This window comes from Rana temporaria, chromosome 5 (genome assembly GCF_905171775.1).
Source record: "Rana temporaria chromosome 5, aRanTem1.1, whole genome shotgun sequence".
NCBI classification, from domain to species: Eukaryota; Metazoa; Chordata; class Amphibia; order Anura; family Ranidae; genus Rana; species Rana temporaria.
In genome coordinates, this window is record NC_053493.1 from 366,162,526 (window position 1) to 366,177,868 (window position 15,343).

A 15,343-nucleotide genomic window follows, 5' to 3' on the forward strand; every position below is an offset into this window, starting at 1 on the left:
TCCATGAATGGAAGAGGATTTTGAAGGGCTGGCTTAGTGATTGTAATGCGATTCTTGTGGATCACCGCCAGGCCTCCTCCTCTTTGCCCTATTCTGTTTTCCGTTATAATGCGATAGTTTTCTGGCACCAATTCTCCGAGAATGGTGTTGCAGTCGTCTGAGAGCCAGCTTTCTGTAATAAAGATGGTACACTGTAATTGCATTCAGGGCTGGTTCTCACCCAAATCGAATACAGGGGTGTGTGTTAAAGCTTGTGATTTGAAATGTGTTTTTGATGTGTTGCACTGTTTCTTCAAATACTTTTGCATCGCAACAGAATAAACATGTCAAAACAGATTTTTTTTAAATATATTAATGTTTTGTTTTTTTGGTTTCCCCACTGGACAGATTTTGCTCTTGCTTTCTGTTACAGTGAAGTACAGAAAGTGAGGAAACAATTCTCCAATGGGTAAAAAGTTATAAAAACAGAAAAAAGTTGGGCCTCGTGTACACTGCTGCTGGTAAACGGACGTTTAGGAGAAGTTGGGCATTTTTTTCAACTGCTCCTGAACTCTCCTCTATGTTATCTTATCAGTACATGTACACAGGGTCGTTTATAGTCGTTTCTAGGCAGTTGAGTTTAGAGGCTTTTTCTGGAACCCAAAAAATGCGTTCAGAAGCTGTGTTTAGAGGCATTTCAAGTGCCAAACGCGGCTAAACACAGTAACTCGCGTTTAGCAGCATTTTATTTACAAACCTTTTTCATTTTAACCGGAAAAACCGCTTCTAGGCGCAAACATAGCTAAGCGCGGCATGTAAACGCGGCTAAACGGCCATTTTTAAACGTCAATTTCTAGCTGTCAAGTTAAATCGTTCAGGAGAGGTTGAACAACTTCACATGTACATGAAGCCTAATAAGTAAGGCAAGTTCCAAGCCTCCATCCACCTATAGAAATATAATTATTTGTATCATTCTTAATTGTTTAAATTGTTGGGAGACGAGTGAACCTGTCATTCACAAATAGACACATTAGACCAGTGGTGGCCAACCTGAAAGTTATGGAAGGCCTCAAATGTAGCTCCCAACATCTGCAGAGGGCCACACAATAGCATCACATTTTTGTGCCTCAGCGCCTCAGAACTTTGGTCCTTCTGCATTTTTTGAAGTTTATCACAATGCAAACTCAGGTTGGATTACAATAACCCCCAGAATTGCTATCAGTGAGTGCAATAATAACTCCCAGCATTGGTATCAGTGAGTGCAATAACCCCCAGCATCAGTATCGGTGAGCGCAATAATAAAGTTCGCTTACACTCCCCACATTGGTGGTCAATGGTAGTGAGAGTCAACGCCCCCACACATTAGTGACAGTGAGAGTTAATCCCATCCCCCATTGCTGGTCCCTGGCAGTTGTAATTAAAGTGGAGGTTCACCCAAAAACAAAATTTTTAACATTACATTCAGCCGAGTTGTCCTAATGACAATCGGCTGTTTTTTTTTTCCGTACATACCGTATTTTCACCGCCGCTTCCGGGTATGTCTTCTGCGGGACTGGGCGTTCCTAATTGATTGACAGGCTTCCGACCGTCGCATACTGCGCGTCACGAGTAGCTGAAAAAAGCCGAACGTCGGTGCGCAGGCGCCGTATAGAGCCGCACCGACGTTCGGCTTCTTTCGGCAACTGTATGCGACGGTCGGAAGCCTGTCAATCAATTAGGAACGCCCAGTCCCGCAGAAGACATACCCGGAAGCGGCGGTAAAAATATGGTATGTACGAAAAAAAAAAACAGCCAATTGTCATTAGGACAACTCGGCTGAATGTAATGTTAAAAATGTATTTTTGGGTGAACCCCCGCTTTAACCCCCTTCCCAGCATTGTTGTCACTGACAGTGGTGTTTAATCCCCCTCCCAGCATTGTGGTCAGTGACGGCAAAAGTTAACCCCCCCCCCCCCTGCATTGTGGTCAGTAGCAGTGGCAGTTAAAGTGATTGTAAAGTCTTGTTTTTTTCTATAAAAATAGCAAACATGTTAAACTTACAGTGGATTTACACAAAGCATCCCAGATCCTCCTCTTCTCGGGTCTGTTTTCTGTTCTCCTGGCCCCTCCCTCCTATCGCTTGCCCCACAGCAAGCAGCTTGCTATGGGGGCACCCAAGCTGATTCACAGCTCCCTGTGTTTTTTCAGACATGGAGAGGCGTCCCTGCCCCACCCCTCTCTCTCTCCTGATTGGCTAACTGTCTTGTCTTTGATTGACAGCAGCGGGTGCCAGTGGCTCCGCTACTGTGTCTCAGCCAATCAGAAGGGAGTGTCTCGGACGGCCAAGACATCGCTGGACAGAGATGTGGCTAAGGTAAGTATAAGGTGGGCCGAAGGGGGCTGCTGCACACATACTGTATAATGCATTAAGATTAAAAAAAACTTCTGACTTCACAACCCCTTTAACCCCATCCCCCTGTAATCACTTACACATCACGTGCCCCTGAGCCTCTCTCTCTCCCCAGGCTGGGATTTTACTTGTATTGTGGGCAGAGATAACAATCTCTCCAATTCAATTATAGGTGCTGGAACACAGAGCATATTCCAGCAACCCGCTGACACTCCACTTACTGTAAAGTGCCCAGTAGCCCTGGGGCCACACACAGAAGGCAGTGCCATGTGTTGGGGGCCAGGGCATCCGACAGATATGTCTTAGTGATTGGTATCTATTGATTAGATGAAGTTTTATATTGAGAGCCATAGCTCTTCTGTTCAAACACAATGGGACACAATGGGATGATTTGTCATTATTCTTGATGAGCTAAATTATGTTTTAGAGCCCCTTTGATTTTACTTCTTGCTTTGTTAAATATATTCCATTATGAGTCATCTAACCTTTCTGACTCACTTCTAAATAATGATTTCTATGTATGGGTATTTTTCATACTTATTTGGAATACGTTGAGGTCTTTTAAGGCAAGTTGTGCAACTTATTATATTTTCTTGCATTTTCAATTTTAAAGCTGAAATATCTGAAGCTGTCTTTGCTTTTATAGATTCCTTGTAGCCTTGAGTACTGGGATGAGATCCAGCGGTCGTTTGTTGCCTTCCGTGAGTTCAGTTTGTCCGAAAGCAAACCATGTGAGCTTCAGCTGCCCAGCATCACCACGGTCAGTGACCAGAAGGAATTGGTAGCTTCAGACCTTTGGCGAATTGTATTGAATGGCAATGTCAGTGCCATTGATGATCAGAGGTAAATAGTGTTCCTTTCTTGATCTTAACAGTGCAAGCTACACTACTAAAATGAATGTTTTTCAATGTGTGATAATCTTTTAAATACCATTTTCTTTTAATAATTTTATCAAAGTCATATTTGCTCATTACTCCAGACTTTGTATCCTGATTTGCCCAAGCCCAAGTATTTGCATTTCCCAATCCACTGAAAGCAAGCATTCCCTTTGTAGCTAGGTGACTGAAGAAATATACTGAGCTCCCTGTAGTGGCTAATCTGGATATTACTATAATTAATACATTGTAAAAATGTAAAAGGCAAATCAAAAATTACATCAAAATTATCCTGTTTCTTTGCTCGTGCAACAGGTTCACATTAACGGCAGCCAAATCACCAGCTGACACTTCTTTTTTTATTCCCTGTTACTTTGTTCAGGTGCCACAAGCAAATAAAAATAGCTAGTACTTTGTGTATGAATAGCATTAACACACTCCCCTTCCTCCCACGTAATATCACTGGTACTTATTAATTGCTGCGTAGATGCCCAGCACTGTCGCATGAAGTGTTAAGAGAGTGCCCAGCCCTGTGTAAGCTGCCAAGGGATGTCTTTCAGTTTACTCTTTTCTTCCAGTAGATGGACAGGGCATCAGGGGGCGTGATGATAATTATAAATTCCCAGTGAGGCTTCTGTTAAAGAGAATTTGTTGTTTTGTTCTGCACAAGCAAAATCATCTTAGACTTGGATACATTATATAAGGCGTTGTTTCCAACCTTTATTGATGCAGTGCATATCACCCTTCATTTGGAGGACCAACATACTGTTATATGGGTCGTTAAGAGCTCATGCAGCTGCTAATCTATTTTTTGAGGACAGAGCATTTCACCTTTGAAAAGTACCCAACTACTGGATGGCCTTTGCTCAATGCAGATAATCCATGTTCACAGAGATACTACTAGAAGTGTTGGAGGTACACTTCCCTTTGGGGACTTCACTCAAATTAAATTGAATTTTCTTCTTTAATACTGGTTTGGGTTAACCGATTTGGCCCTCTGCCCTGTGTTGCCATTCACTCTGATCTTTCAAACCATATCGGACTTGATTAAACTTCATAGAGAGAATTTTTTCACTGATGGGGTAGGTCCTTGCATTATGGAGCAGTTGGAGCAAATGTCTTGGAGCCTTATGCTTCAGCTGTGATGGTCTAACACAAGTCTCTAAATGTGTGTTCCGCATAGGACTGGTGTCTGTACAAATCCCTAAGGCGCTCTGGATCGCTTATGAGAAGAACTTATGTCTTTCTTTCAAGAGACTTTGAACTCCTGCTCAGACCAGGGGTCTTGAAACCATGGATCTGCTAATGCCTTTGGCATGAAGGTGTGCTCCCATATCTAGAAACAGGGAGACTGTTCACATAAATGAATGGGTCCCCAGATACTGGTCTTAATTAAATTTGGATGCTCATCGTATACATCCCCTTTAGCTCATTGGCTGATTATTTGGAGATGGCATATATTTCAGCTGCCCTGCTGCATGTTTTCTGTGCTACTACACATAGCTGTGTCTTTACTCCGACCTTCCCAGTTTCCTTGCATTTTCAGACTACCTTTTCCTGTTTTGACAGGAACCTGCTCTTAGAAGTTATTTTCTACAAGGGTATTCTTGCTCCTTCTCAGGAATTTTGCGAATTTCTGTGAAATTCTGTGCTCTGTGCTGATTCTCAGAATTGCCTCTCCACAGAGGGACCTTCTGAGGTACAGATTTAGTTATAACTCCCTCCCCTAGCAGGGTCCTAACCCCTTAGTGTGCTTTAAGGGCACTGGTAGTTGGCAAAACTGAACCCTTTTTATTTGGCTAAAGCCTGGTACACTCGATCAGATTTTACGCAGACAATGTGTTGACTTTTGTCCAAAGAGCATTGGCCAGGAACTTGTCTTGCATACAAACGGAACACAATTGTGGGGCAACAAATATGAACGTAGTTACTTACTATGTGGTTTTTCAGCTCTTTAGCCACCACCCTTTGGGTACCTTCTGGTAATGTTGTGTTTAGGGAGCATTACTTCCGAGCATGCGTGTTTGTACTTTGGACTTTTGTCTGAAGAACTTGTGTACACACGATTGGAAAATCTGACAACAGACCGTTGGCCACGGAAAATGTTAAAGCTTGCCATTCAAGATTTTTTCCCAGAAAATCCGACAACAATTGTCCGATGGAACGTACAAACGGTCGGATTTTCAGCCAACAGGCTGTCAACACACAATTCCCGTCGGAAAATCCAATCAAGGCTTTAGTGACTTTTTCTTGTTATTCTCATTGTAGAATTCTAAGGCTCCATGTACACGGGAAGTTTTTACAACCTCTCCTGAACAAATTAACTTGACAGATAGTAACCGATGTTTAAAACGTCTGTTTTGTTGCGTTTACATGCCGCGTTTAGCACAGAGGAGAGTTCAGGGGCTGCTGAAAAAAACACCAACACTGCTCCTAAATGTCCATTCACCAGCAGCAGTGTACATGAGGCCTTAGATGACCTTCCTTGAAAAGGGTTAGTTTGTTGACTCTGATAGCCAGAATTCTCTCAATGGACCCAACTCCTGCAAGTTTACACAAGCTGGAGCTTTACATATGTCTAGTGTTGGCAACTATGGGTCTCCAACAAGTGAGGCTGACCAGTTTTGATCCTCACTAAAACACTCTGCACCCTGGAAACAGTCCCGGTACTCCATCCTGCTTCCCATTTAGAGGTTAGTGGAGTACCTGGGGTTGGGGGGCTTGCCCCCTTTACATTGCCTCTCTTTCTTGTGTGGCATTCTTTAGTATCTCCTTTGATATTTGGTAGTCTGAAAATGGGACAAAATGTGCAGGCAGTTCCTATGGATCAAATGGTCCTTCATATGCACCCCCAGTCTCTTAGGGTCTATGGGGGGTCCCCCCCCCATTGTGGGAGGACTGTCTTAGAAGTCTGTGTTTGCTATTTGGGGTTCTGCTGTGAGTAGGTCCCTTGACCCGATTTCTGATTGACATCTACCTGATGCTACCGAACAGAACATGCACAAGCATTGGGTGACACCTTCATGAAACCTTTATTAAAAATAGTAACACCTGGTACGCCTAAACATTCTTTATAGACTTGCTTTGTCATATTAAATAATATCCACCCTCACTGCACAGAAGAAATCCCTGTAGTAAATTCATCAGAATTCGAATAGAGTCCTTAAAACTGGTCAGTGCTATTCATACTAAAGATGGGGACTGCATGCTCTCTAACAGGATCTACTACAGGAATTTCATCTGTGCAGCGAGCAGTCTCTTTCTGGTTGCTATTTTATATGACAAAGTGAGTTCTTAAAGAACCGTTGTGAGTACCAGATTTTTCTATTTTTAATAAAAGGTTTTATGAGGTCACAGAATGCTTGTGCACTTTCTGTTTTTTCTATAGTGCCTCCACATTAGGAAAAGGCAGCAAAGCTGGGGTTATTGTGTACTAAGAAGTAACAAAGTCAAGAATGTGTATTGCAATTACAAATGAGAACTTTTACCAGGAAAATACTTATTCCAAAGTTTTCCTACAGTTAGACTATATATATTTGTCCACTTGAGTGCTGACTGTTTGTATCTAATCACCCTGGTGTTGTAGTGCCTACACCTAGGGTAAGTCTTGTGATTCTGTTTGTGACAGGGCAAGTGATCTGGTTCCTAGGCTGGATGTCGTTATTTTCAACTTCAAGGTTCCCTTTAGAGACCCTGTTTTGCCTTCACCTGGGTGTGCTTAATCTCCCTCCTTGGGCAGAAAAATACCATTGCGGGAGGGTTACAGAGGTGAGCTTTGAGCGGGGGGGGGGGTACAGAGGCGAGCTGTGGATGTGGGGGATACAGATGTGAGCTGTGAACGTGGGGGATACAGAGGTGAGCTGTGGATGTGGGGGATACAGAGGTGAGCTGTGGATGTGGGGGATACAGAGGTGAGCTGTGGACGTGGGGAATACAGAGGTGAGCTGTGGACGTGGGGGATACAGAGGTGAGCTGTGGACGTGGGGGATACAGAGGTGAGCTGTGGACGTGGGGGATACAGAGGTGAGCTGTGGACGTGGGGGATACAGAGGTGAGCTGTGGATGTGGGGGATACAGAGGTGAGCTGTGGACGTGGGGGATACAGAGGTGAGCTGTGGACGTGGGGGATACAGAGGTGAGCTGTGGACGTGGGGGATACAGAGGTGAGCTGTGGACGTGGGGGATACAGAGGTGAGCTGTGGACGTGGGGGATACAGAGGTGAGCTGTGGATGTGGGGGATACAGAGGAGAGCTGTGGACATGGGGGATACAGAGGTGAGCTGTGAATGTGGGGGATACAGAGGTGAGCTGTGAATGTGGGGGATACAGAGATGAGCTGTGGACCGGGGGAATACAGAGGTAAGCTGTGGATATGGGGGGGGGGAATACAGAGATGAGCTGTGGATATGGGGGGGAATACAGAGATGAGCTGTGGATGGGGGGGATACAGAGGTGAGCTGTGAACCAGGGGACACAGAAGTGAGCTGTGGACAGGGGGGACACAGGTGAGCTGTGGATGGGGGGAATGCAGAGGTGAGTTGTGGATGGGGAAGATACAGAGGTGAGCTGTGGATGTGGGGATACATAGGTGAGCTGGGGAGGGGGGGATAAAGAGGTGAGCTCTGGACAAGGAGAATACAGAGGTAATCAAACAGGTGTGCAGAAGTGAGCAATAGTTGGTTACTTTGGGAGTGGATATGCAAGTACTGCCCCTTGTACTGATTCTGCTGAGCTGTGACCTGTGTGATACAAACACCTCAGCACTGCACAGTACGCGCTACCAAGCCCTGTGTGTTATGCAATACTGAGTGTGGTAATCTGTAATCCCTGGCTACAGGCCACCCCTGCTGTCTAACCCCCCCCCCCCCCAGCTGCAGAAATTAGGGGGTGGGGGCCCAGGAAAATGTTTGCTCCCATCAATATTAAAGATGGCCCTGTTTACGGCCGTGTACAGACAGGACAAATTGAGAAGAAGTCTCCTTTTAGTTGCCACTGGAACACATGTACCCATTGGAAAATTTACCCTGTTTGTGCTCTGATGGCAACTCAAATTTTTGGATTTTCACTTAATTTTTTGATAGTCTGTGGTCATTTTATAAATAGAGAGGGAGAATCTCCTCAACAGGGACCCAGACAGTAATAAAAACCTGACGGGTTTTAACATTTACCCATTCAACCAAAAACGGTTATGGTTTTAGTGACGCTCAAATTTCTGTGATTCACTGCAAAATGACTGCTATTTTTTTTTATCTCTTTTTAAGCTCTCTCCTTCAGTTAAGGCCTTTACTTTCCTAAACTGCTTTAGGGAGCGCTTGTATTTCAGACAGGGCTGAATTTTTGTATAAACCACATAGGCCTTTGTCTGTGACTCTAGGGCAAGATTATTTCAACTGCCAGTACCATCAAGCCAGGTCATGTGTCTGGGCATCTGGAATATTCAGCAGATGATTGTCTTAGATGAGTGACTTGCTAAATAGCAAAGAAAGGATGCCAACACAGGAGATAGTACCTGACAAAAATCAAGCCAACAATGGCAGTATCCATGTTTCTATTTTGACAGCTTCCCTTTATAGGGTCCATCAGGGATGTGGTCTGTGGAATATAAAGTAACTTCTTAGGAAGCCTTACCAGCCCAAAGGTTTCCTTTTACAGAAGGACCAGACCCTAGCCAGTACTTTCATGTCATATATGCAGGGGTACTTAATGGCATTGTTAAAAAATTGTAGACTGCTGAATGTTGAAACAGAGCAAAATGATATAGAGCGATAGATAGAGCCCATTATACATCACTGGTCTGTACCACTGATTCTCCCTGAGCATTGCATTCTGAGTTTTGCTTTGAACATGTCTTCCAATAAACTTTGGTTCCAAGGTCATTGCTGTGTAACGTTTGTCGAAAATATCCTGACTCTGCATAGCATTGGGGGAATCTCAGTAGATGTATTAAAAAGTCCTATTGGTATTGAGTAGGCTGCTTATATAGTAAACAACCAACAAGTTAATCCAGTTGGAAGCTATTTCGTAGACTCACTCCCAAAGCAGATATCAGTTGGACGCCCTTCTCCAGTTTCCCAGTCCTCGTGGAGATCGAAGGAATTTTCTAGGCTTAGATTTTGTGCTGGAGCTTGGAATTGACAGTGAAATTTGTCATGCAACCGCCCATCCACAGAGCTTTCTACAGAGAACAGTTCAAATATCTGATTCTCAGTATTCCATTGCAATAGACTTGTTTGCTTTCACGCTGCTTCATCTGCAGAAGTAGTCAAAGATATCAAGAGAATCTGAGAAATCGGCAAAGTGGATCAAAAAATCAATAACATATTTAAACATCTGCTTTCCATTAATTGGGCAGAACTGGGACTGGTTTCTTGATGTTAATTGTAAAAGAATGCATCTCGTCATTGAGAAGCTAAGTGTTTTAGACAGGGTTAATTCTTCTGAGTTTGGGACCTCCACAAAATTACCTTTGTGGTTGACTTGGAACCATAGTAATGTGAATACTGTGGGAATGTTAAATGTTGCTAGTTAGACGTCAGCATAGTGTTTCTTTGTCAATCGGTTTGACGTTGCAATCTCAACTAGTGTGGCTTTCAAGGATGCTTTACTTTTGAAATGTGACTTTTTTAAGAACTACTTTTTATATCAAAGAGTTTTTGTAAATAAGTTAGGGCAGGGTGAGGCAAATGCAATTGATATAAATGTGCACATAAAATAAATCTCCGGTTTCCTGGGGAAACAAGCATCCCTTTCAGATCCGTACCTGCTTCTGTTTTGTAGATACCAAGATAGGTCATCTGTGCACTTGCAGTAATCTTTACAATGAAGTGGGAATTGGAAGATTTAGCTTTCACTGTAAGCACACTATTGATTTCAATAATTCCTGTGAAATGCAGTGAGACAGCTAAAGCTGAACTTCAGGCCAGGGGCGTAGCTGCAGGGGTCACAATTGCGACCCGGCCCCATGCTCCAGGGGGCCCATCTGGCCCCCCTGTACACCTGGACAGGAGGGACGGCAGCATATAGAGGAACCGATTCCCTCATCTGCCTCCTACAGTCACTGAATGCCTTTGAGGGAGGGGGGGGGGGTCAGGCATTCAGTGGCTGTAGGAGGAACATGAGGGGATTGGTTCCTCCCCCTCCTAACCAGCTTCCCTCTGCCGCCCCCCCCCCCCCCGTGCATAAGCCGTGCATAGTCTGATCTGAGAGCGATCTGTGTATCTGCAGTGGAGGATCGCTGTTCTGACAGGTAATTAGAGGAAGGAAGGGATTGGGGGGGATTTGAACTAGGATGAGGGTCGTGCCTGGGAGGAAGCATTTATGTTGCTAGGATGGGGGGTTTGGGGGTGAGGATTTATGTTGGGAAGAGGGATGGGGAGTAATTAATCAAATGGGGGATGCAAATTTGTGCTAGGAGGGGGTTGTGCTGGGAGGGAGTATTTGTGCTGCTAAGAGAGGGGATTTGGGGAGGGGGACACGGAGGAGGGATTTGTTCTAGGATAGGAAATTTGAGGGGAAAGAGGATGGGTGCTGGGGGTGATTTTTTGTGTGGGGGAGATTTGTGCTAGGATGGGGGGATTTGAGATAGGATTGGGTGAGCAAAGATTTGTGCTGAGAGGGGGGATTTGGACTGGGAGGAGGGGAATTTTTGCATTCAGGATGGAGAGTAGGGAAGGGGTCGGTAAATGTTTCTATTACTGGCCCCTTCCCTGTCTGAAGGAAGAGAGTCAGTGAGCCATAATGATCACTGAGTCTCTCGATTCAGAACTAAAGCATAGTAAACTGTGTGTCTTATGCTTCAGTGTGTAAATAAACGGGAAGCTCTAAACAGAGCTATTCCTGTCCGAACAAATATTCTGTGCACCTGTGGCTGTAGAGATAGGAGATTGAGGGCTGTGTCTCCTTTCTCTGTCTCAAAGGTGAACTATCAGAGGTCTGTTTAGACACCTGATATTTCACCAAACCCCCCAACGGGGCTCCTGAAAAAAATAGTAAAAAAAAAATGCAAAAAAATATATAAAAAAAAAAATAGTAAAAAACACCAGTGGAGGAACTACCAGGGTCACAAAGGTCCGACCAGGCCCTTGCATTCCGTCACTGGGCTTGGAGGGAAGGGCCCCAGCTGGGGGTCAAGGGGGCCCTTCATGGTTTCTTGCACCAGGGCCCTAGAGGTTCTAGTTAAGCCTCTGCTATGGGGTCTTTCTTACCTGCCAAATAATTTGTTTTTCTGTCCTCCCAGTTCTGAGATTTACATTGTTCTGTCACATTGTCTGAGAGTGCAGGAGACTTGAGTTTTCTCTGCAGCAGTTCAGTAACACAAGTTGTGTCTTTCAACCTGTGAGTAGACAGTAAAAGCAGACGCAGTAAATCCATGAGATCATCTTTCTGTCATGTAGTGCTTTCCTCCTATCAGCATAACTGATTGGCTTCTTGTACTGCTGCTCCCACCCCCAGTTTGAGCTCTGCTGTACATAGACTGCAAGCGGGTGATATCAGTCAGATTCAAGTGCTTACACTGATTTTATTTTAAAATACACATTAAATGATATATTGAAAAATACAGAGCTGCATTAATTTGTGGTTTTTTTTATATGTGCCTAGTGTTCAGCTTAAAAGCTGCAAACAGACATTAAAACGCAACAATTATTTGCCTGGATGTTGTTTTTTTGGCACTTCTTTTGAATGAAAAAAGCTGTGGCCCAGATTCACAAACGATATACGACGGTGTATCTCCAGATTCGCCGTCGTATGTCTGAGTTGCGCCGTCTTAGAATCAGTTACGCAAAGATTTCCCTTAGATCCGACAGGCGTAAGTCTCTTACGCCGTCGGATCGTAACTGCATATTTACGCTGGCCGCTAGGGGCGTGTACGCTGATTTACGCGTCAAAATATGTAAATCAGCTAGATACGCGAATTCACGAACGTACGCCCGGCCGACGCAGTACAGTTACGCAGTTTATGTTAGGCTTTTCCCGGCGTAAAGTTACCCCTGCTATATGAGGCATAAGTGCGGCGTACTAATGTTAAGTATGGCCGTCATTCCCGTGACGAAATTTGAAAATTTTACATCGTTTGCGTAACTCGTCCGTGAATGGGGCTGGACGTAATTTACGTTCACGTCAAAACCAATACGTCCTTGCGGCGTATTAGGAGCAATGCACACTGGGAGATTTCCACAGATGGCGCATATCAGTACAGCACTTGCCTGTCTAATTTGCGGAGGCGTAACGTAAATCAGATACGCGGATCTACGAGAATATGGCCCTTTGTGTCTTAGATGTTCACCTGGCTTTTACTGTAAAAACTGATGCTCTGTAAGTCTTGCTTTAGCCATATCTGTTTAAAGTCTAATGCTGCTGTCACTCTTACCTTGTATTTGGGGAGCAATATTTGTACAAGATGCATTGTTATTTTACGGTTACTCTTGGTTGCTATACGGTTTGCTATCTTTTTTACTACATTTCGAGAAAATTTTACTAAAAGAAAAAGCAACAATTATTTCAGCAATAAGCTCTTGATAAATAAATGTTGTTTTTCTTCTTTCTTTTAAACATTTTTTTTATAATGAGCTTAAAGCGGAAGCCCGCCTACATTTTTTTTAATCAAAAGCCAGCAGCTACAAATACTGCAGCTTCTGAGTTTTAATATATGGACACTTACCTGTCCAGGGCGCCCACGATGTCAGAAGCCGATCAGTCTCTCGGCTGCTGCCGCCACCATCCTGTCTTGCAGCTTCACTTCCTGGTTCCCTACTGCGCATGTGCGAGTCGTGCTGCACATCCTCACTGGTCCCTGCTGTCTTCTGGGACCTGTGTGTCTCCCAGAAGACAGCGGGGAGGACAATGTAGGCGCAGGAAGTGGCGTAGGTCACCGTGATCATGGCTGTGATCTATGCCTGGAAGTGGGAGCAAATACCTGTATTACATGGGTATCTCCACCCTCCTCCCCCCTGAAAGGTGCCAAATGTGACACCAGATGGGGGGAGGATTCCAAAAAGTGGGAGTTCCATTTTTGGGTGGAACTCCACATTAAGTACCTGATTATGGCTTGATAAACGTCTCCTGTAATCCCCTGTATAGCACTAGAGAGACAAGAGTGAGAGACAAGACTAATGCCACGTACACACGACCGTTTTTTTCGTCGGATAAAAAAAACAATGGTTTTCCCAACGGAACTCCGGCCAAGCTTGTCTTGCATACACATGGTCAGACCAATTTACGCCCGTCTAAAGCGCGGTGATGTACAACACGTACTACGGCACTATAAAGTGGAAGTTCAATTCCAACGGCGCCACCCTTTGGGCTGCTTTTGCTGATCCTCGTTTTAGTAAAAGTTTGGTGAGAGACGATTCGCGCTTTTCAGCCTAGTGCTTTTCAGTCCGTTACAGCGTGACGAATGTGCTATCTCCATTACGAACGCTAGTTTTACCAGAGTGCTCACGTCTCATACTTGATTCTGACCATGCATGTTTTTTTCCCGTCGGACATACAGACAAACGTTTTTTCCTGACGGGAAAAAAGAGGTCCTGCTCTTTTTTTTTCGGCAGTTTTTTTTCGGAAAAACTGCGATGGAGCATACACACGGTCAGAATTCCAAGCCAAAAGCTCTCATCGCAGTTTTTCCGATGGGAAAACCGGTCGTGTGTACGAGGCATAAGGGCTGAACCAATTGCACTTCATATGAGCTGGAAAGGAACATTAGGTAAAGAAGGGGATAAAAGAGGGATGACCTATCAAGTAATACCCTGCAAAACATCAAATTAAATTAGCCAGCCTGGCGCTACTTTCTAGCTTGGCTGTTTATATCGTAGGATTGGTTGGATAGAAACGCAAATCTGTTCACAAAAAAAAATGGCCCAATATATGCGCTGCTTGTCTGGAGTACATTTGCAGTGATTGATTTTTTTTTTCTTGAAATTAGTTAATTTATCTTTTATAAGAGACCCAGGTGTTGATTTACTAAAACTGGAGAGTGTAAAATGTGGTGCAGATCTGCATAGAAACCGCTTCCAGGTTTTATTGTCAAAACTTAAAGTGGTAGTAAACCCAACTTTTCATCTTTTTAGGTACTGTGAATATCTCCTGATCTTGCACTGTTTAGGAAATATTCAGAGTGCATGCAGCCGGTGAAGTCACCAGCACATGTGCTCTAAAGGTCCGGCATATTGTGGGTAAATGGCGGTTCCCATGCGCACATGCGGGAGTTGTAGCCAGAGGGCGCAAACCAATAAGGAAGACCATGTAAAGATGGAAGCTATCTCAGTGGTGACAGTGCAACGCCGGAGGGCTTCATTTTCATTAAGTTTCTAATGTAATGAAATAAAAACTAGCACATTCCTAAGACCCCTTTCACACTGAGGAAGTTTTCAGGCGTTTTAACGCTAAAAATAGTACATGTAAAGTGCCTGAAAACTGCCTCTCTTGCCTCCCCAGTGTGAAAGCCTGAGTGTTTTTACACTGGGGCAGTGCTCTTGCGGGACAGGAAAAAAGTCCTGCAAGCAGCATCTTTTGGGGGTGGTGTACACCACCCCTGCTCATTGGAATGAATGGGCAGCGCTTCAGAAGCGCTGCAACACTGGCGCTTTTAAGCCCTTCTTCGCACCCTAGCGAGGCAAAAAGCCCCACTTAAACAGCGGTAAAACACTGCTTAAACTAGCAGAGCTTTACTGCTAATGGACGCGCCTCCCCAGTGTGAAAGCAGCCTTAGTGAAAGTACCTCACAGTACACACATAAACACTGGTTAGGCACACGTTTAACCCTTTGATTGCCCTACATGTTTAACCCCTTTTCCAGCAAGGGTCATTAGTACAGTGACGGTGTATATTTTTAGCAGTGATCACTGTATTTGTGTCACTAGTTTCCACAAAGTGTCAAATTGTTCTCCATACTATCTCAGTCCCGCTATAAGTTGCTGATTGCCGCCATTACTAGTATAAATACAAATTCCAATATATATCCCATAGTTTGTAGATGCTATAACTTTTGCGCAAATCAATATACGCTTATTGTTTTGTTTTTTTTTTAAAACAAAAATATGTAGCAGAATACATATTGGATGACATTTCTAAAGAAATGTGATTGGTTTAATTTTTTTTATTGAAT

At 44.1% G+C, this 15,343-nt stretch overlaps 1 protein-coding gene across 1 annotated transcript in view; it reads left to right on the top strand.

Annotated features, from left to right (window-relative positions):
* VPS13B (vacuolar protein sorting 13 homolog B) overlaps nucleotides 1-15,343 on the top strand; it is a 1,252,356-nt gene that overhangs the window by 1,060,183 nt on the left and 176,830 nt on the right. The window contains 1 exon segment of the mRNA XM_040354774.1: nucleotides 3,015-3,211. Coding sequence (XP_040210708.1) covers nucleotides 3,015-3,211 — 197 coding nt within the window.